This window comes from Culex quinquefasciatus, chromosome 3, assembly GCF_015732765.1.
Source record: "Culex quinquefasciatus strain JHB chromosome 3, VPISU_Cqui_1.0_pri_paternal, whole genome shotgun sequence".
Lineage (NCBI taxonomy): Eukaryota > Metazoa > Arthropoda > Insecta > Diptera > Culicidae > Culex > Culex quinquefasciatus.
In genome coordinates this window covers 58,123,868-58,145,863 of record NC_051863.1, presented here as the reverse complement: position 1 = coordinate 58,145,863, position 21,996 = coordinate 58,123,868, and the positions used below count along the sequence as shown (strand labels likewise).

The 21,996-nt window shown below is 36.6% G+C and overlaps 1 protein-coding gene across 1 annotated transcript in view; it reads left to right on the top strand.

Annotated features, from left to right (window-relative positions):
* The window catches only part of LOC6046662 (ceramide synthase 6), a 47,207-nt gene extending 25,586 nt beyond the window's left edge, over window positions 1–21,621 (top strand). Inside the window, exons 3-5 of the mRNA XM_038262154.1 lie at window positions 13,772–14,215; window positions 14,282–14,542; window positions 19,879–21,621. Coding sequence (XP_038118082.1) covers window positions 13,772–14,215; window positions 14,282–14,542; window positions 19,879–20,040 — 867 coding nt within the window. The 3' untranslated portion in view covers window positions 20,041–21,621. The remainder of the gene's footprint in view (window positions 1–13,771; window positions 14,216–14,281; window positions 14,543–19,878) is intronic.
* Window positions 21,622–21,996: the final 375 nt, after the last annotated feature.

Sequence of the window (21,996 nt, the reverse complement as noted above, 5' to 3'; positions counted from 1 at the left end):
CGACTCCTACCCCTGGACTGAGCTAACGACCTAACACCTCTAGGTTAGACCGGGGCCAATATTTGCTTCCCCATCCGACGGAAGGCGTGGTCAGACAAATTTCGTTTCGTCTGGGATCGAACCCAAGCCGACTGGGTGAGAGGCAACCACGCTTACCCCTACACCACGGTCCCGATACCCTACTGTGCATACAAAAATTACATGTGAAAATAAAAAATCTGTTTGTTTTGAAGACAATTTTTGATCGATTTGGTGTCTTGAGCAAAGCTATAGGTATTAATGAGGACTACATCGGAAAAAATAATATGCGGAAAAATTTGTTTGCTGATTTTCAAAATAATGTTTTGTTACAAAAAATTTATTAACAATAAATCTTTTTTTTCTAATTTTCTGTTATGTTTTACGAGACATTAAGTGTCATGTTTTCAGAAAATTCCAGAAAAGATAAAAAATCTTGGACCAAATTACGGTTTGAAAAAAAAAATCTAAAAACAATTAAATTACTTTGAGCTTTTGAAAAATAGTGCTATGCTTTGAAATGATAATTTTGTATAATTTTTTACCTTTTTTTAATGAGTTCGATGCAAATATTTTTCAAAGTTTTTGTCCCTCGGCTCGGGTAGGGTCGGGGGGGAGCATAAAAAATATAAAAATTAAAATAACAAGACATAGCCTCAACATTTGAATGCAAAAACTGTTTTAAAATGCTTTTTACACAAGTTCAGTTGTTTTGCCATTCTTATTAGGTTCAAAAAACTTTTTGCGATACTAAGGCCGTTGCAAATATTTTTTGAAGCAAGACATCAGAAGAACAGATTGACGTGATCGTACACTTGTTAACACATGGCACGAGAAAATGATCATCTAAGTTGTTTTTTTTTTTATTCTTTTATTATTTTTTGTACTTTTGATCCTCGGTCCTAACCTGGTTGCAGCACCTAAAAGAATCTCTTAAAAATGTTGTAAAAAAAAAATAAAATAGTTTAAAAATTTAATTTACGAGCCATAGTTTCAACATTTGAATGAAAACAGTGCACAGAAAAAAAATCATGGTAATTATTACATCTGGGAAGGGGTACATCTTTTATGTCAGAAAAAAGGTGTAGTTTTACCTCTGGATATGTGTAATTTTACCACTTTTCTGGTGTAATGTCACTTTTTCAGTCTTAATTGAGGTAAAATTACATCATAAAAGAGGTAATATTCAACCTTCCAAAATGACAGCTTCCAAATTTACATTATTTTTTTCTGTGTGTTTTAAAATGCATTATAAACCTTTCCAGTTATTTTGCAATCATTAGTTTCCAAAGTATCCAAGTATTGACGAAAATTTTATTTTTTGCGGTGCTGTGCATTGGAATTTCATAAAAAATCCAAATATTCTTAATCCAACCCATACATGCTAAATATGATTATCAATGCAGAAAAATGCATTTTAGATTGTTTTCAGCTGATTTAACTTCTATTTTCATTGAAATTTTGAAGTTTTTTGAATTTTTTTGTTTTGCCCCCAGATTTTTCGGACAAATTTTGAAGGGGGGGGGGGGGAGATTTTCTGCCAGAAAGTTGTTGAGGGGATTGTTTTGAGTGAGAAAAAATGTTTCCTAAAATATTCTGTCTGTGAAAACTTGAGATATTTAATTTTTAGAATTTTTTCCCGAAACGGTGCCTATTGCAAGTACAGTTTCAATTTCAAACACGCCCAAGACCTTGAATGTTTTTCTGAAACGGTCAGAAATTGTATATAATAATGAAATAATAGTTAAAACGTTACTTAATCCACCCTTAGGTGGTTGGTGCCTTCCTCTCATTCAAAGGGTAATGCTATCCAAAATAGACACGCTCGTGGGAAGGTCTTTAAATTACCTATCCAAAGATAGGTCGCATGATATATTTGGAATACGTTTTCATCTAAATATCTGAGAACTAGCCTCCAAAAAGTGTATAAATAACTCTTAAGTGCTTATAACTTTTGATAGGGTTGTCAGATCTTCAATGTTTTGGACGCGTTGGAAAGGTCTTTTGATAACCTGTTCAACGACGGGTTGCATGATAGATCCGGACAACGTTTTCATCGTGATATCTGAGATCCGGCTTCCAAAAAGTGCATAAATAACACTTAATTGCTAATAACTTTTGATAGGGTTGTCAGATCTTCAATGTATTGGTCGCGTTGGAAAGGTCTTTTGAATACCTTTCTAAAAATGTATAACATGCTGGGGTTTCTTACAAAAACCACCCTTTTTACAATCTTCCGGACTTTAGTCAAAATCGTTTTTTAGCATAACTTTTGAAGTACTTTACTAAACTTCATAATTTTCAATAGGGACTTATGGGACCCCAAGACGAATCGAATGAGACCAAAACGGTCCAAATCGGTTAAGCCAGTGCTGAGATAATCGAGTGCATATTTTTTGGTGCACAGACCCACATCCCTACACACACACACACAGACATTTGCTCAGAATTCGATTCTGAGTCGATAGGTATACATGAAGGTGGGTCTAGGAGGTCTAATTAAGAAGTTCAGTTTTCGAGTGATTTTATAGCCTTTCCTCAGTAAGGTGAGGAAGGCAAAAAAGAGTTTTTTGTTGCCTCCAAATACAAAGAGACATTCAATATTACACCCTTTTAAAATGTTAGTCTTGGTTTAAAAAAATTGGAAATATTTTTTTCGAAAAGATCGAAAAATTTCATATTTTTACATTGAAAATCGGACCATTAGTTGCTGAGATATCGACATTAGAAAATGGTGTGTTGTTTGGGTGAGACTTAGAAAACATCAATTTCCCTGTTTTTAAACCTTTGCATCGCAATATCTCAGCAACTAAAGGTCGTATCAACAAAGTTCAAAAAAGCAAAATATAGGAAATTTTCTCAGCAAGTGGACAAACATGTGCACTTAGTTTAAAAAATGAAAAACTGCGACTATTTTCAAAAAAGTCACCTTAAAATGGATTTAACTTGAAAACGGTGCACTTTATCAAAATTTCACTGAAGAACTTTTTGATTTCAAATTTGATTTTACATCGAAAAATGAAGTCGACAAATTTTTGCGACCAATTTTTCGATTTTTTGAAAAAATCAGTATTGATTCAAAAATTCATAACTCGCTCAAAGATTTTTTGCACAACCTGGAAATTTCTGAAAAGTTGGCATTTGATGTTCTCTAAAACATATCAAAAAATAAAAAAATTAAAAATAGTTTTTTTTGCAAATCAAGTTGTAGTGACAAAAAGTTAAATTAAAAATCACCAGAAAAAAATTTACCGTGTATCATATTTTTGCACCTTTGCCGAAGACACCAAATCGATCAAAAAAATCCTTCAAAAGATACAGATTTTTGAATTTTTATACATCATTTTTGTATGACCAGCTGCCAAATTTGTATGGAAAATTATATGGACAAACTAATGATGCAAAATGGCTTCTTTGGGCATACCGAAGGCACCAAAAAAGTTTCAGTCGGATTAAAAAATACAAAAAAAAAATCGAATGACCGAAATCTGGGAGAACTGCTCATGAGTGAAATGAGTCGCCACCCTGGCCGTTCAACGCAATCGAACAGCTTCGAACGAAGCGCGATTCGACCTTGCTCTCATTCGTTTTTTTTCCCCCTCCCTGACCGGAAGCGATTTGATAGAGGAAAAAGCACTCATCAACATCATCTTTTGCCGGCTGACCGTTTTGACGAATGACTCAACCATCGTGACATGACATCGCGACTATTTTCCACCACCACCGCGACCTTATCACCGGGCAGAGTTTGGAGTTTGTACTCGAACCCCCCCTCACCAATCTGAAGCCACGTAAAGCCGTTCTCGACCGGCGCGGGCCTTAACACGAAATGCAGCAATTAAACTGTCCGCGATAAACGCGACCTGATAAAAAAACGAACAGAACCCATAAAGCTCGAAAGCGCTAGATTTACATTGGCGGCTCGATATTTTGCGACTTTTTATTGTCACCGGGTTAATGCGTTTGTAAATCCCTTCACATTGAACGTTGGACGCGGTCCAAATGGAAGAGAATGAAGAGGCATAGTACAAAAAAGTAAAAAAAACAGCGAACTTACCAGACTTGGTGTCTGCTGCTAGGGAGCTGCGTTGCACCTCCTCTTTTACTATACTAATCTAGAGCACGTGCATTAGTAGCAGCAGCAGCAGGGAGCGTTACTATAAGCTGCTGGTGGTACTATTAACCCTTGACTAGCTAAACTTTACTCTAGCAATTTTAATCCAAATGCTGAAAAAGCTGAAATTAATTCAATATTCGAAATAAATTTAGTCAAAACTATTCCTTCCAGTACAGGGTTAACTAAAGTGCACTCACCCAATTTCGTCACCGTTGTCCCATACCTTCTACCTTACGGTGGTGAAGGTGATGATGGTGGCGTCAAGTTACGAACAATCGTACGATAAGTATTCGTCACAAAGTTCGTGGTGACTGGTCGCAAAAACAACAACAACAACAAATGAGTAGGAGATGCGTCATACTGAATCTATACTAAGTTGTCCTGGTGAAAAACCTGTTCGATGATTGAACGCGCGTGGTTGATTCATCGAGATTAGCCTGAAACGAATGGCCCACGATGGAAGCCAAACTAAAGTGTGCCATAAAGCTAATAATAACTATGGATTGACATCGGATATAGGAACGAATGAGTGGTTCTAGTCGTGGGAAACACGTAGAGATCGGTTAAGTTCTAGGGACAACTGAAAGTTTCAAGCTGGTTTTGAAGTATTTTCTACATTGCCAAACAAGTTAAAAAATAATTGCAAAAGTTATTCAATTCAATTCGGGTTAGTCACAATGAGTTCATTTAGGTACATAGCAGGGTTTGGAGTTCCTTTCAGCTGTGTGTTACATCGTAGTTCAATCGAAGGCATTATTACTTATAACTAACTATTGAATAGACAAGATTAAGAAAAAGTTTGCAAAAAACTTACTAAAACTGCAAATGTTATAATATTTTAAAAATCGTAAAGTCCCACCCTCCTCAGCGAAGTACGAGCGCAGCCATTCCTGCAGCTGGACAGCTTACGGTTCCAGCGAACAACTCAGCGTTCCCTCCTGGAAGGGGGCGATCGTTCGGCAGCATGGTCGCTGCCGGCAGTGGCAATACCGGCCAGCAAGAAGTTACCGGAGAAGATCTCTTTGCCCTGCCAGAGTTCTTTGCTCTCGCAGGGGAGATGATGACGCGGTTTCGGACCTGCCGTAACAAGGCTGAACAATTCCTGGCCCTTGGGGAGCTGATGATCAAGCACATCTATAAGGATAAAAAACTGTGATCTAGTTTTAAGCTTTTTCTATTTCTATTCCCTTTCCCTTGCAATTTTAGTAAGTTTTTTTTTATTTTTTTCTTACTCTTGGTGACACCTTTATTTACAAGCAATAACTGTTCCAAAATGGATTATGATGTAACACACAGTTGTAAGGAACTCCAAAACTCTGTTATGTACCTCAAAAGAACTTATTGTAGCTTGATTACTCACCAATAAAACCGAATTGAATTGAATTGAAAAATCGTAAAATTTTGTTTAATTCATTCGATATTTACAAATTCATGATTTTTTTCAAATATTTTTCGACTGGTACATACCCTACCAAGTTTTATATGTTTTAACATGTTCTGGGGTAAGCAACTCAATGTATGTGTACATTTTTTTCAAAATGTTTTTTTAAAGTGCCTCTAAAAAAATTGGAAGTTTTAAATCCAGGTATAAATTTGATCTTAAATATCTTGCATATTTTGAATAAAATGTATGAAAATTGAATTATTTATGCCAAAAAGACCTTAATCACCATTACTGTGTCATCTGCAAAAAAGGCATAGTAAAATGTTTGTTTAATTAAGTTTATTGACTTATTATAAAATACAAACTAATTTGAGGCTTCCAAAACATAGTTTTTTTTATTGGTACAACTTCACCATTTTCTGATATGTGAAATTTCCCGAGGAATCAGTAAAAAAAATCAGACATAGGCTCATTCTCCCGAGACCTTCAAAACCGCATTTTATATCTTCATGCGACCTCTTCATGTAGAGGAACAGCATCTAATTCCAGCGTGCCTCTAATGTTAGCAGGTCAGAACTTTGGCATTCAATTAAAGCTAATTAAAAGCGTTTTCAACTGAAATCGAGTGATAAATAGCTCAATAAGAAGTGAACGCGCAAGTTTCTATTCCAAAGATTTGCAAAATTAGTTGTTTAAATAGTGAAAATGAGCAAATTGGATGGAGTTAGGAGCGAGAGCTTAACCTGCCAAACATACGAGAATTTCCCCTAAGTATACTTTTTTTCGGAGAAATTTTTAGAGTATAAAAAACCCTTTATTTTGGTGTTTTCAGATTTTTATGAATCCATCTAAAAGTGCGGAACAGTTTTTATTTTTTTGTAATATCTCGCATATTAGAGACTTGGTGTATTCAGCAAAGTTGTATTACTCTTCTTATTGAAAAGTGCCGGCGGCAAAATTGGGCGAAAAGTTCATCGCCCGGAGATCGCGAGTTGGCGCGAACGAAAAAAGATTCGGGGGTGCATTGGGGTTAAATGATTAATTCGTCATTCGGTTTAATTAGAAAAAAAAAATTTTTTTTCTCGTAAATATCGCTACTTTGATGCGATGTAATTAATTTTTACAGTAAATTAGGCATTGCACAGTGGGAAAAATCGAGGCAAAAACGGACTTAACTGATGCCGGTCAATTAGAACTTTCAACTAAGACTTTTTTATGTGGAAAACTCCGAGGAATCGATTGGTGATGGTGAGAATTCGCGGAAATTTGCGTAAGGCCGTTTAAGGTCGATTTACCCAATTTTTGCTGTTTTTATTAGTTTTAAATATGTTGCTGAAATGTTCAATATTTTTACATAACTTTTTCTTACGTGAAAAATTTTGAGGAATCAATTGGTGATAGTTAGAACTCGCGGAAAAAGCCGATTTACCTGTAGTTTTTGCTGTTAATTTTAGTTTTAAATATGTTGCTGAAATGTTCAATATTTTGACCAGGCTCTTTCTGACGTGAAAAATTTCGAGGAATCCTTTGGTGATAGGAAAAACTCGAAAAATGTACCTGAAAATCTTTTCTATTGAGAAGAAAAAGTTATTTCACCGCATTGAACATTTAAGCAACATATTTTAAACTAAATAAAATTGAGGCGTAATTTTGTATTCAACAAAGTATTTAATTCCTTTCATTATTACAAATTGACTTTTGATTGCATTTTCTGATTTGTATGTAACCTTGTCCATTGATTTATTTACTTTGACCAAAAAAGTTTTTGTGCACTATTGCTTCATATTCTTCATACAAAATGGTGTCTGTCTATACACAAGTGCTGTGAATGTTTTCGCAAATCTGTATCTTGAGATAAGATTTTCTGATCATCAACCATTGGCAAAGTTTTAAGTTATAACCAGGTTTGAATTAAAAACTTTTTTTAGTCTTAAAAAAGATCATAGCTACAATGATTAATACACCCATATAGACCCCCCTTGATCAGGCCGATCATCAGGTCATAACTCCCGGGAGTTCCTGGAGGACCCATAATAATCCAACATGGCGAAGGGTATCCATCGTGGTTCACTGAAACTATACCGATGGTTAATTCACCCATATAGACCTCCGTTGATCAGGTAGCTACACACTACGAAAAAAGTGTAATTTTCGGTCAAATTAGATGCACATAACTGGAGCATCAAATTAGACGTAATATTACACGATTCCAAAAATCATCCGAAGTCGTGTAAAATTACATTAGAAACATGACTGCGAACAACGCTGCGAGGCTCTAGGGATGGAAACACTCTCTAAGAGAAGGCAGTTCTTACGGGCGGCTTTCGTGGGGAAACTGTTACTAGGTGCCATCGACGCTCCGAATATCCGAATATCCAAAAAGAGCGCACACTTGAAAGATTAGTCTAAGTTTGTTTTTCATGCTAAACACTGCAAATATTAAACTTACCAGAAGTTCCGGATTACCGAAACTGTTGCCCCCGAATAAGCCCCTGGTGGATTGAAAAACCTTCTCTGCAAATCAAACGCAACTGGAAGCAACCCGCCGGTAAAATCGATTGCGGCAGTGCCCAGAACCCTCGCCAGAACGTGTTTTACAGATCGGAATCAAAAATTAGCCACCCTTACCTTTCATTTGCGGCCAAAAAATTTCTGGAGTTTTTTTTAAAAGATCCAATAAACCAAATTTTGAATTTTTGCTTTTTGGGTGTTTTTAAACACCCCTGACTCAAGTCGGTTTCAAAAACACCCAAAAAGCAAAAACTGAAAATTTGGGTTATTGGACCTTTAAAAAAAAACTCCAGTTTTGAAATCGGTTAATTTCCATTTTTTTGAGCGATTTCCTTCAACGTTCGACATTTCCAAATGTTGATCCAGCAAACAAAACAGCGCGCTGCTGACAGACCGCGGATGAACTTTTCTTTTGTTCTACAGGGGGAATTGGGGGTAACACGGTCAAATTGGCAAACATTGTTGTTTTAAAATTTGGCCATTCTAGTGCGTTGATTTGATGTAACAATGCCTAATTTACTGTAAAAATGAATTACATCGCTTCAAAGTAGCGATATTTATGAAAAAATAATTATTTTCTAATTAAACCGAATGACGAAATAATCATTTAACCCCAATGCACCCCCGAATCTTTTTTCGCGGTGTTCATTCGCTCGAGTCAACTCGCGATCTCCGGGCGGTGAACTTTTCGCCCAATTTTGTCGCCGGCACTTTTCAATAAGAAGAGTAATACTACATGAAAGGAGAAAGTTTGTCGAAGACACCCACACTCTATGAGCTCACAGTTTCGATTTATTTATGAATGACCCCTTGAAAACAGTTTTTTCACATAAGTTTAGTCAATGATTTTTGCGAATTTTACAATGTTCTACAAAGATGTTACCAAAGTTAAAACACACTATTTGCTAGAAGTTGGTTTACTTTCTATCTCTTAAGGTTAAGTTGCTACATCCAAATAAGGTGCAATAAATGCAACTTTTTACTGTAGTGCCAAATTTATGTTTTTGAAGATCGTGTGATTATTATTATTATTATTTTTTCATAGAAGTTGCATAGCAAAATACGGCGTTCACTAACCAACTTTCACAGCGTCGAGATGGCCGTGCGAGTTGAGGCGCGGACTTGGTAAGCTGAATATGATTATTCCCAGTTTGATGTTTTTTGGAATTGCAAGTTTTTTGCATTGCATATGCCAGATGTAGATTTACACCTTATCAGAGGTAAAATTAATGCTTTTTTCTGACATAAAAGATGTACTCCTTTCCAGATGTAATTTTACCATGATTTTTTTTACTGTGTGTGCTGTTATCAACATTTTCAAAATATCAAGGAATTAATGAGATATGTTTTAACTTTTATGTTTCTTTTTGTTCCCAAAATTCATAATTTATTAAAAGGTATAAAAAAGTATTTATTTGTTACTAAAAATAATAAACAGTTTACAATGCCGAATTCGGTAAAATTTATCGAATTTTCAACTGATGAGCCGGTAAACTGAAAATTACCGAATTCAACAACGTTCAATACAACAATTAATAATTGGGTCTTACACACTTATTTTTTTAGCTTAATTCGGAAAAATACTTAACCGAATTCGATCTAAAAAAAATTAGTGTGTATGGTGTGCAAAATTGACGCGTACTTGACCTACATTTTATTGGTACCTACACAGCTAAAAAAGTAGTAATCCAGCTACGTGTAAAAGGCCTGGGTGTAAAATAAATATTGCATTATTTTATGCAATTTTATGTGATTTTACACCCTGAAATATGTAGCCCATCAATATGGGAAACCTACTTGACCGAAATGTCAAGCTCATATATGCGTTTATCTTACAGCTTTTCATCGGTCTGATGGCCGAGTGGGCTAAGGCGCCAGTCCTTACTGTTGGTGCTGGGTTTGAATCCCGTCGGTTGCAACTCTTTTTGTGTTTGCAAAAAATGTACATGCAGTGTGTAATATTAAGTGTTTATTTTGACGAAGGTGATGTGCATGCTTTTGCATGCGATTTTACCATCGGATTTTTTGCTGTGCATTTCCCCCTTTTGGAAGGTCTAGGCAAAATCACTCAACTAGCTCATGGCCAGTAAATTCTTGAGTGGGCTAAAACGTGTGGCAAATTATTCCGAAACGGTGCCCCGTCACGAACTGCCTATAGTTGTATCTTGGTGTTGAAGTGATGTATGATCAGATCATGCGGTAGTACTGTCGATTGATTGATTTTTTGTTAATTTGTCACACTTTTTCTTTTAAGATTTATCGGTTGATTTAATTGTTTTAAATTTTTTATCTACATTGCTGTTACGACCAACTTTAATACACATTTTATTTAAGCAAAACGTATGATCATCTCTGGAAGTTCAACCCTTGCCACCAACGCTACTAAACATAACATATCATTTGCAATGCTTAGTGGGATTCGAGCTGCAAATTTTTGTTTTGCATAAAAGGTAAGAGATCGTTATATCGGCTTAAATTTATATGCCTTTATGGAAAATAAAAAAATAAAAGAAGTAGAGACAGTTACCCTGCACACGTGAGCTATCATCCCGACATTCTAAAGAATGATGCAAATCAGAACCCCATTTTCTCATTAGTTTGTGTCCTTCATGCGAATCTTGAAGCCATAGAGGCTTCTCGTGCAATTTGAGCAAGAATCTGTTTTCACCTTAAGCGATTTGGAAACCACCAAATCCGACAATCTCCAAATATTCAACGAAAATAGTTCTCATCAAAAATTCACATGAAGGCAGCAAACGACGCCGCACACATTCCTGAGAGCATCAGCCCAAACTTTGGGCCAAAAGTGGAATTTTGCTCATAAAATATGAAACACTGCTGGCGCTGGCTGGTTCACTGGTGGCTCAATGGGCACATAAAAAAGGGCCAAGCGATCCAAAAGTTCTATTTTTGACCGGGCACCCGGGTTTGTGTTGTTTACAAGTGGCAATCTTTCAACATTGTGTTGTTGATCGCGTAAAATCTGGATTGCTTCATCGTATATACGCTTCCGAAGATGTGCCGGAACGGAACCACTTGACCGGGGAATTCATGAGCATGCACAGAAAAAAAAATCATGGTAATATTACATCTGGGAAGGGGTACATCTTTTATGTCAGAAAAAAAGGTGTAATTTTTCCTCTGGAAATGTGTAATTTTACCACTTTTCTGGTGTAATGTCACTTTTTCAGTCTAAATTGAGGTAAAATTACATCATAAAAGAGGTAATATTCAACCATCCAAAATTGCATTATTTTCTACTGTGTGGGTAAGAAAACCTTGATATACAAATTTGGCAAAAAAGGTAAACATGCTCCAAAAATTTTATCTGACTGTAAAAATGACTGAGTGTTGAAAATTAATTCATTTTTTCTACTATTTTTTAGAGTGTACCTACTGTTCCGGCCAGAGCCGAGGGTCAAAAACTTTTAAAAATATTTGCATCGGCCTGATTGCTAACATACAGTCTCTGAAAATTTAAATTTTGTGATGAAAAAAGTTTTCTCGTCAGTGTCATCTGATTAATCTTATCGATTTTCAATGTTAAAAAAATAAACATTTGTGTTTTTTTGTTCTGTACACTCAAAATCAGAAGTACCACTCAAAAAGTGCTCTATCTACCCTTTTTTTGTCAACACAAGGTAGACAAAACCTTTTTGATAAATCTTTGCAAAAGGGTGTTGACTGATGAAGATTAGATAGAACCCTTTTTGAGGGGTACTTCTGATTTTTAGTGTAGGAAATATTCTCAGCTTCTCGATAATATTGTTTGTTAAATTATTTCTATATGAGCAATTCTTTACGAAATCGGTAATTTTAAGAATTTAAATTTTTGTATTTTTTAATCCGACCGAAACTTTTTTGGTGCCTTCGGTATGCCCAAAGAAGCCATTTTGCATCATTAGTTTGTCCATATAATTTTCCATACAAATTTGGCAGCTGTCCATACAAAAATGATGTATGATAATTAAAAAATCTGTATCTTTTGAAGGAATTTTTTGATCGATTTGGTGTCTTCGGCAAAAGTGTAGTGTACGGACTACACTGAAAATAAATGTTACACGGTAAATTTTTTTTGGTGATTTTTAATTTAACTTTTTGTCACTACAACTTGATTTTTAAAAAACACTATTTTTATTTTTTTATATGTTTTAGAGGACATCAATTTCAGAAATTTCCAGGTTGTGCAAAAAATCTTTGACCGAGTTATGAATTTTTTATTCAATTCTGATTTTTTCGAAAAATCGAAATATTGGTCGCAAAAATTTTTCAACTTCATTCTTCGATGTAAAATCAAATTTGCAATTAAAAAGTACTTCAGTGAAATTTTGATAAAGTGCACCGTTTTCAAGTATAGCCATTTTTAGGTCGCAGTTTTTCATTTTTTGAAACTAGTGCACATGTTTGCCCACCTTTGAAAAAAATATTTATGAAAAGCTGAGAAAATTCCCTATATTTTGCTTTATAGAACTTTGTTGATACGGCCCTTAGTTGAGAGATATGCAAGGATTTAAAAACATGAAAATTTATGTTTTCTAAGTCTCATCCAAACAAACCATCGTTTTCTAGTGTCGATATCTCAGCAACTAATGGTCCGATTTACAATGTTGAAATATGAAACATTCGTGAAATTTTCCGATCTTTTCGAAAAAAATATTTTCAAATTTTCAAACAAATACTATTTTTTAAAAGGGCGTAATATTGAATATTTGGCTCTTTTGAAAAGTTAGTCTTGATTAAAATTTTTTGAAAATATAGGAAATGTTTGTTCCCCTTATATTTTTTCTGAAAATTTTCAATCATAACCTACAACTTTGCCGAAGACAAATCGATCAATCAGAAAATCTCTTCTCAAGATACAAATTTAAGAATTTTTATTTTGAACTGATTATTCAAAATGTCTTCTTTGAATATTTATTAAAAAACATAATTAATAATATCTTTAAAAGAATTGCGAAATTCCAGAGAATGACGAAGTACATTCGACAACCCCTGCGATGTATTACATACTCATAACAGTGGCCAGGCCTGCTGCGATGCATCAACCTCATCACACGGATTGTGTGAACGAAACCACATTCCACCGGATCAAAAGGGATGGAATGATGCGTGGACATACCGTACCGAAACGCTCCGAGTTACTTAGAGAACTTCGTTGCAGTTTTTGCTTACCGTCATCAGGGGTAACATTGAGTCTAGGGGGTGAGATTGGGTCATACAAATTTCAGCATTTTTGTATGACCCAATGTCACCCCTGATGACGGTACATCAAAATTAGAAAATCTTTCAATTGTTACATCACAATCCATCCAGTCGAGAGTGGCGTGATTCCACAACCAGTCCAGCGGCCACAATTCCACAGCCGGTGCTAATTTTCAATTCTAAGTCATACAGCGCTAGAAATCGTCGTCGCCGTCCCGCGTAATTGCGTACGTTCTTCACGTACTTATGCCGTCTCCCCCGCACGTAGAGGTAGACACGAAAATTGAATAAATAAGCATTAAGCAGGAGGAAAATATGTGTGTTTGTGCATTTGGCCAAGTTGCGGTTGATGAAAATGGGCACTTGCCGGTTGTTGCGGTACTCGCCGGCTCAAATATGGGAAGAAATGCGCGACAAAAAGTTCTATGCTAATGCTGAAGACGATTAAGGGTGGATTGTTTTTGCGTTGTTTTTTATTGGCCTTTTTAGGGTCGCTAAAGCTGAAACAAAAGTTAACCCAATTCTATTCTCAATTCCAGATCGTGAAACTGACCAAGCAGACGGAACTCAGTGAGCGACAGATCGAGCGATGGTGGCGCCGCCGGAGAGCCCAGGACAAGCCGACGACGCTGGTCAAGTTCTGCGAAAACTCGTGGCGATGCATCTACTACACGTACAGCTTCATCTTCGGCTGCATCGTAATGTGGGACAAACCGTGGCTGTGGGACCTCAAGCAGTGCTGGTACGGCTACCCGCATCAATCCGTAACGAACGACATCTGGTGGTACTACATGATCTCGATGGCCTTCTACTGGTCCCTGACGGCGTCCCAGTTTGTCGACGTCAAGCGGAAGGACTTTTGGCAGATGTTCACCCACCACATGATCACGATCCTGCTGATGGCACTCAGTTGGGTGTGCAACCTGCACCGGGTGGGATCGCTGGTGCTGCTCGTCCACGACTGCGCCGACATCTTCCTGGAGGTATTTCTATCCGCTTCCTTTCATCTTCACACCGAAACTAATCAAACCCCTCTCCAACCATTTTAGGCCGCCAAGATCACCAAGTACGCCCAGTATCAAAAGGTGTGCGACACCATCTTCGCCGTGTTCACGGTGGTGTGGATCGTGACGCGGCTCGTCCTCTACCCGCGCATCATCTACAGCACGTCGGTGGAGGCGCCGAGCATACTGCCGATGTTCCCCGCGTACTACATCTTCAACACGCTGCTGATTCTGCTGCTGGTGCTGCACATCGGGTGGACCTACCTGATCATCCAGATCGCGATCAAGGCGATCAAGTCGGGACAGGTGAGTTGATTTATGCGAAAGATGCAAGACAGAAATAAGGTAGCGCTGCCCCAACTTGGTCGCATACTGTTGCCACAAGAATTACGAACAATCAAGACGGAATGTGGGGCGGGATCAACTATCGAATCTTCAACGTACATTGACCACGAGGAATCAAACTCTTGTCTTCCATCGGATGGGGGACCCTGTGGGTTTGTTAAATAGATCCAGCTGTCAAAATACTTTTGCGCCCTTTTCAAATGTTGCTCCAGAAATTGTTAATGTCAGTGAAAATGTAGAATGAAGCCCCTTTAAATTAGAGGTGGGCAAAACCGCTATTTTTAGGATCCGCTCATTAATAAGAGCGGCTCTTTTGAACGGCTCTTTCGCTTTAAAAAAAATAATAAAAAAGCTATTTTCTAGAATGGGGTGATTTTTTAAAGTTTTTGTTGGACTTGTATAAATTATTTGAAAAAAAAAACATAAACGACAAAATGCGCTTGAAATCTCGGTCGAGTTTTTAAAAGCCGTAAGAGCCACCGTTACCTCCGAAACTAATATTCGTTTTTTCTCCAAATTGTAACAAAATTTCGTTCATTTTTAGTTCGGGGCACTTGAAAGACGTGTATATGAACAATCTTAAGCAATTTTAAAATTGGTTTTTCGTAAGTAGGTCGAATACCGATGCAAAAAGGGGATGTCTTGGTGATCTGTATGTCCAGATCTCTACTCAAACCTAAACATTCGAATAATTGAATGGCACCCAAACTTGTGGAGAAAATTGCTCTATATTTTACGAAATTGCTCTTTTTTCTGACAAAATTGAACAAATGCTAATATTTGAAGAAAATATTCTGCGAATTCTTTTCTACATTCTGATTAAATCGATAAGGGCGATAAATACGTTTAATCGGGCAAGAGGAATTGATTTTTTTTTTTACAAAATGTCGTAGGCTATTTATTTTGTCTTGTTTTTTTTTTTTGAAATCTTACATTTATATTCGAGTAATACGGTCAGTTGTACAATGAAACGTTTTTTAGTTTAGTTTCAGTTTAGAAAATCCTTCAGTTTTCACTTTCAAAGAAATCTAGAAAACTGAAATTTATGAGTTTTTTTAATGGTGTTGAAGTGGGCATTCATGCTATTTAGAGTCAGCAAAAAATCCGATGGTAAAATCGCACATCACCTTCGTCAAAAAATACACGTAATATTACACGCTGCATGTACAAGTTTTTTAAACACAAAAAAAAGTTGCATCCGACGAGACTCAAACCCAGCATCAACAGTTAGGACTGGCGCCTTAGCCCGTTCGGCCATCAGACCGATGTAAAATGGATAGGATAAATGTATATGTCAGCTTGACATTTCGGTCAAGTAGGTTTCCCATACTGATGGGCTATATATTTCGGGGTGTAATAATACGCAAAATTTCATAAAATAATGCAAAATTTATTTTACACCCAGGCCTTTCAGACGCAGCTGGATTTCTACTTTATTTGCTGTGTATATTGATGAGAAAGCTGCAATAAACCGCCAACGAAATATGACGATTCATCTCCCAAGTTGTCGGAACCAGGCCTGCAAAATGTTTCCAACCCAGCGTACACATGAAGCAAACCAAAATGTCAGTTCACTGCTAGCATGTGACTGTAAGCCTACTGTGTTCGTTCAGCCACTGCCGCCTGACTCGTGCCGGTCGGCTGCTGGAGAATGAGAGACGTGAAAAAATGAGCTACACTCACTCAATTCGTGTCGTATGACTGACTCGTAAAATCCTCTCTAAACACTATTTTGACTATTTTTAAACAATTGAATGGTTCTAGACTGTGCAAAACACTTAAAACAACCATAACTTATACACAAAATTACATTTCCACGCATAAATACCAACTTTTTGTGTAAAAACTTGTTTCTTTATGTGTGTGCGTGCAACGTCGAATGAGCGTTGGTCGACTACTGCCTCGCATTGCAGCTGCTCAGTGAGCTAGGGCACTCACGACTGAGTCGGGTTTGTTGATGTCACGGTTTTGCGGTTCAGTGAATGGATCTGAAAAAATCGTGTATGCGTCGCCGATTTTCGCGTCAGGAACCCTGACATTTTCAGCTCTGGTCGGAACATAGCCCCTCTTTAACTTGCCTTTTTTACCCTCTACAACCCAACCCCGCCTTTAGACGGGCTTCGATTTAAAAAATCGCCAAAAATCCATTTTCAACCAATTTTGGATCTTTAAAATGCATTGGAAAGAAGAACTCTTAAAATTTTAGAAATTATAATACAGGGTGGCCACTCAAGTCGGAAAATCGGGAAAGTCGGGAAAAAGTCGGGAATTCGCCAAAATCCGCCAAAAATCGGGAAAAAGTCGGGAATTTATCATTTTTTGTCAAAAAGTCGGGAAAAGTCGGAAATTCTGAGCATACTTGATTGAAATTTATTTTTTAACTCTTGAATAATTTTGCAATATTTTGTAAAATTTTCAAATTGAATTCACTCATTTCTGTTTTAGTAACTTACTTTAAATTTAAGGTTCTTTCCACTATTTCAATATATTTGAGTATAGAAAAGCTGTTAAGGCGTCATCCATAAAGTATGTCACGCTCTAGGGGGGGAGGGGGGGGGTACATTTTGGCTGATTTTAGCGTGACGTACTTTATGGATGAAGCCTAAAGGCATTCAAAATCTTAATGAATATTGGAGTCTTTGACACAGATTTTCATAATATTTTTTATGAATCAATTGATCGCTTTAATTTTTGTTCATCAAACAAGAGGTAAAGTTAATGAAAAACTAATTTAAAAATAGAGCCTAATGGCCAGCTGAGAATTATGATTTTATTTCATTTTGTCACATAATTGGATATTTAATAACAGATTCCAACTTGAGTTTGGCAATGGTTTTTTTTTGTGAATATTTTTAATTGTTTAACTAAATTCATTTAGTAATTTAAAATATTTTTTTTCCAAATGTTGCCCTAGAACTGCTTTTGAACTGGGCGCTCGATAACTGGGCCGTAGCCCAGTTAAAAAGCAGACAAACGTCAAAAATCCAAAACAAAATAAAATGACCGAGGGGTTAATGGATGCAAAAATCAAATTCAACAAAAAAAAAACTTTTTTCAAAATTTTGTTTAATTTCAACTTACAATTAAAAAAATATCAATAGTACGCATTGTAGATAAATTTGAGTAACTTTTATTTTTATATTTCATCTGAAAAATATTATGCATCGGTGGTCCCCTCGTTTTTTTTTTGTTCAGCCCAGTTAACGAGCAACATTCGGTGATTGGGCTACGTTCTCAGCCCAGTTACCGAACAACTACTGTATGGGTAAATTACCTACCATAGATAAAGCTATGAGCCGAGTTGTGGCGCTATAACCACGGCAAATAGTGTCCATGGCATTCGTGGAAATACAATGTCCCATCCCAGAGGGTCCCGGAGTACCAAACCTTCTTAGCATGGTGCTCCCAACGAAAACAGCCAAAATCTCGGAGCGTATGGTGGTGTGTCCCCACGCTTCTTCCTCCCCTGTCGATTCAGAATTGTGTTGTTGTTCGAACACTCAATGCTCAAACTCAACCCAATTACGAGTCATCTCTGCGATACGGCTTTAAGCAGTAGGCCTGGCCGCTTTAACGCTTGTGATGTTTCAATGCATTCTAATGCAATGGCGCACTACAAATGTTAATAAATGACAAGAAGAGTGCTAGGCGTCATCTAACCTAAGGCACTCTCCAGGATCCCTTCGAAAGATTGGCTGCGCTAGGGTCTGATTAGATTAAATTAGAAATGTTGCCCTTGAACTTTTTTTTGTGAGTATGGGTAAATTACCTACCATAGATAAAGCTTGATTTTCAGTTTTTGGAAAACTTAAATATCGAATAAAATCCAAAATTGAAAAACTTTTTTACGTTTTGGAAACATAAAGAAAATATTGAAATTGCAAAAAAAAAATCCAAGAAATTTTTAGTTATTGCAAAATTGCTCAAAAAATTGTTCCTTCAATTATTTTGCTTCAAATAAATGGGAAAACATAAAATCATATCAAACTTAATTTTCATTGAAAAAAAAACAGTTAAATACTGACCACTAGATAAATTAAAATTGATAAGAAAATTTAATATCAAAAATTACAAAATTAAAAAGGGAACTTGTCAAAAACATTTTTTTATGAATTCCTTGACATTTTTCTAAATCCTTTGAATGCATAATAACAGCAATTATGTTTCAATCATTCGTTGATTTAAAATGATGATGAAGTTTTGAAAAATAGGAACGCTATTTTAAGTTCAGTTATCTTTAACTTTTTTTCATTTTCAGTTGAAACGAAGTATCAAAAACTATACGTTTGCCAATTTAAAAAATAACAAGGAAGTTATAAGTATTGTTGAACTTTCGATTATTTTTTCAAAGACTAATTGTTTGTGTTTCTACTCTGAATCATAATAATGAAATTCCATTTTTGAAGTGTTTTTTTATTTATTGTTTAGTTTTTGTATTCACAAAAAATGCCTATATTTGGATTTTTTAAGATTCATTGTGATTTTTTTTTTCGCTGGTTAATATTGACTGTTCTTATAGAAAGTTTTTTACTTAGATAAGAAATGCCTATTATTTGAGCATTCTGTAAAAGTCTGGAAAAAAGTCGAGAAAAAGTCGGGATTTTGAAAATGGAATTTGAGTGGTCACCCTGGCAGAACGCGAAAATGCGAGCGCGAGCGAGAAGAGAAAAAAACTACAAATTCTCTCCCTCGCTCGCGAACGAGAAATGCTTTTCTTCTTCTCGCTCAAATTCCAACACTGTCCCTACCTCATTTTTCTGCGCAGAGCTCAGACACTTACCAACACAAGCAAGAAAAAAATAGGAAAAGAGATAAAAAGGAATTTCGTGTCCACTTCGTGTGTATCAACGGACGGTCGCATCCAAATGACGATCATGACCGGCGCTGTCAGTGAACATTCTACGATCGGGTCTAACCCTAGCGCAGCCATATATATTCGGAAGCATCCTGGTGAATGTCGAGGTGGCCAGACCAACTGGGTAAAGTTAACCGCAAAGATTATTCGTTGAATTGTATTTGGTTTGAGCACGAATGTTAAAACAACAAAATACTCTGAGTCTGCACGAGAGGGATCCCCGCTCACATTCCTGATTGTTTAGGCATTAAAATCGTTAGACCACAATGCTAAGAAGTTTTGGTGATCCGGACCCTCGAGATCCGGAGTCTCTCGAAAAATCAGTGCTTTCAGACCAGTACCTTTCTATTGGTACATGACCACTGACCAGTGCTACAGAATAAAGCTAGATTTCACAAATTACTACAACATTTCCCCTTCAACCTTTCACTTTCCCTTCCAGATGGAGGGCGACGTCCGGTCGAGCTCGAGCGACGAACTGTCGGACAGTTCGGAGAACGCGCGCCCGATCGTGGCCTCCAACGGCGGAACCCCAAAGAAGCAGGCGACAACGCAGTCCCCGAGTAAAAAAGCATCCAACCAGTCATCACCCAAGAAGAAGTAATCCCACACGCGGTAAGCTGTTGAACGGTATAATCAGTAGTGTTTGAGCGAGGTTCGTGTGCGAGGTTGGTGAAATTTACTAATTCTTGTAATGATTTGAAGAGAAAGAGAGCTAGAGAGAGAGAGAGAGTGGGGGAATAAGGCGCGTAAGTAAATGTCTAAACTGCTGCTGAGAATATTTTAAGAAAACGTCTTTTGCTATGGATATATTTATTAATTTAATAAATGAGTGGACAAACGACAAACCAAGAAATGGGGAAAATGAGAACATTCGTTACCTATTCGTTTAAACTAGAAAGATGCAAAGTAAACGGGAAACAGTAAAATCACACAAACCAATACAACAAGTGTCCTAGACGATATTAAAGAGTATATTAAAGAGTAAAAAAAAACAATTGCTTTCTTTTCACAACATTCCCAGTCCTGAAAGATAGTGTTCGCTTAAAAAAAACAAACAAACAAACTGGTGCAAGCAATTTAAGAGTTTAAAAATATCAATCGCATTCTGTACCATTACTTGTTGAGAAATAATACTCTTGGGACAAAATTTTAGGGAATAAAATAAAGCATAAATTTCACACCAACTTCTGTTCAGCACCACCCTAACTTTTAAGTAAGAGTGAAAATTACACAAACTTGAACGTTTAAAAAATATGTACCAAACAATCAAGCTTTTGAGTGTTTACTATTAGCTATTAGATTCGATGTTTAAAACATTCAAAATGCGCCTTCCGTTACTAAACATTTCAGAAAATTCTTTTTCTCTTTTACTCTCACCCGCGAATGCCTTTTTCCTTAATGAGAATAATCACAAGTTTTTTTTTTGTTTTGTTAAACTCTAAATATCAGAGCTACGTCATTGATATATGTTTGTTTTATCTTCCAAAGAGAGTAATCATGCTAGAACCAGATAAGATAAGACATATACCACACAATAAGTGCAGAAAGAAGGTGAAAGAGAGGGAGAGAAAACAATAGTTAAACCAATTGCGTTAAATTAGGCTTAAGAGACAGAGCGAGCGAGAGGACTCCCCTGGAAAACCTTATTTTTTGTGGTTCCATCCTAGTGACTAGAGCAAGAAGAAAAAGGAGGAGAAAAACTAAAGCTAGATTTACGCATTATCGTAAGTGTTAGGTCAAACTTTAAAAAACGGAAAGCGTAACGAGAAGTCGACTAAAAGTGCGTGGAAATCAAAAGTTTTATCGCGCTTCGCGCGGCTTGGCTTAAAATTTTCATTTTGTTTCTGTTGGTGTTTGACAATGTTTGACTTGGGTGGGAAGAGGTGATTAGAATTATCTCTTTATTTTTGTAGTAATACAAACACACGCGTAAACACCACATTACACAACCAACCAACCAAGTATATATATTTGAAGCAATCGTGTTTTTTTCTTGTCTGTAAATGATAATTTATCGTAACGTTTAAAGTGTAAGGCCGAGAGTCAAATCGAACGTCGTCGTCGTCGTGGAAAGATTTCAGTGAAATAAAGAAAAAAAAAAATACAGCTAAACAGAAGAAAACAACTGCGGATAAGCAATTACTGTGGAAGTTGATTCACGAAATAAATTGTATAACAGAAACCGGTGGCAGTCGCCCGTGATTTAGTTGCGTTGATGACAGCCTTTACCTCTCTATCTTAAAAGTTTTAGCAACTAAAACCCCGGTAAACCAACTTCTCACAGCACATGTCGCGCGTCAGGTGTGGCAATTGCGGAGGTAACCGTACAACGAAGTTCCGTGGCATAGACGCGCGGAAAACGTTATCTCAAAGGGCTCGGTGGATCTTTGTATCTGTATTTTTTGAAAGAAATTTCTGATCGATTTGGTGTTGTTGGCAAAGTTGTAGGAATTGATGAATACTGTTCAGAAAGAAGGAGGTTGGTGCAAAAAATTGACGATTTTTATATACAGTAGTTGTTCGGTAGCTGGGCTGAGAACGTAGCCCAGTCACCGAA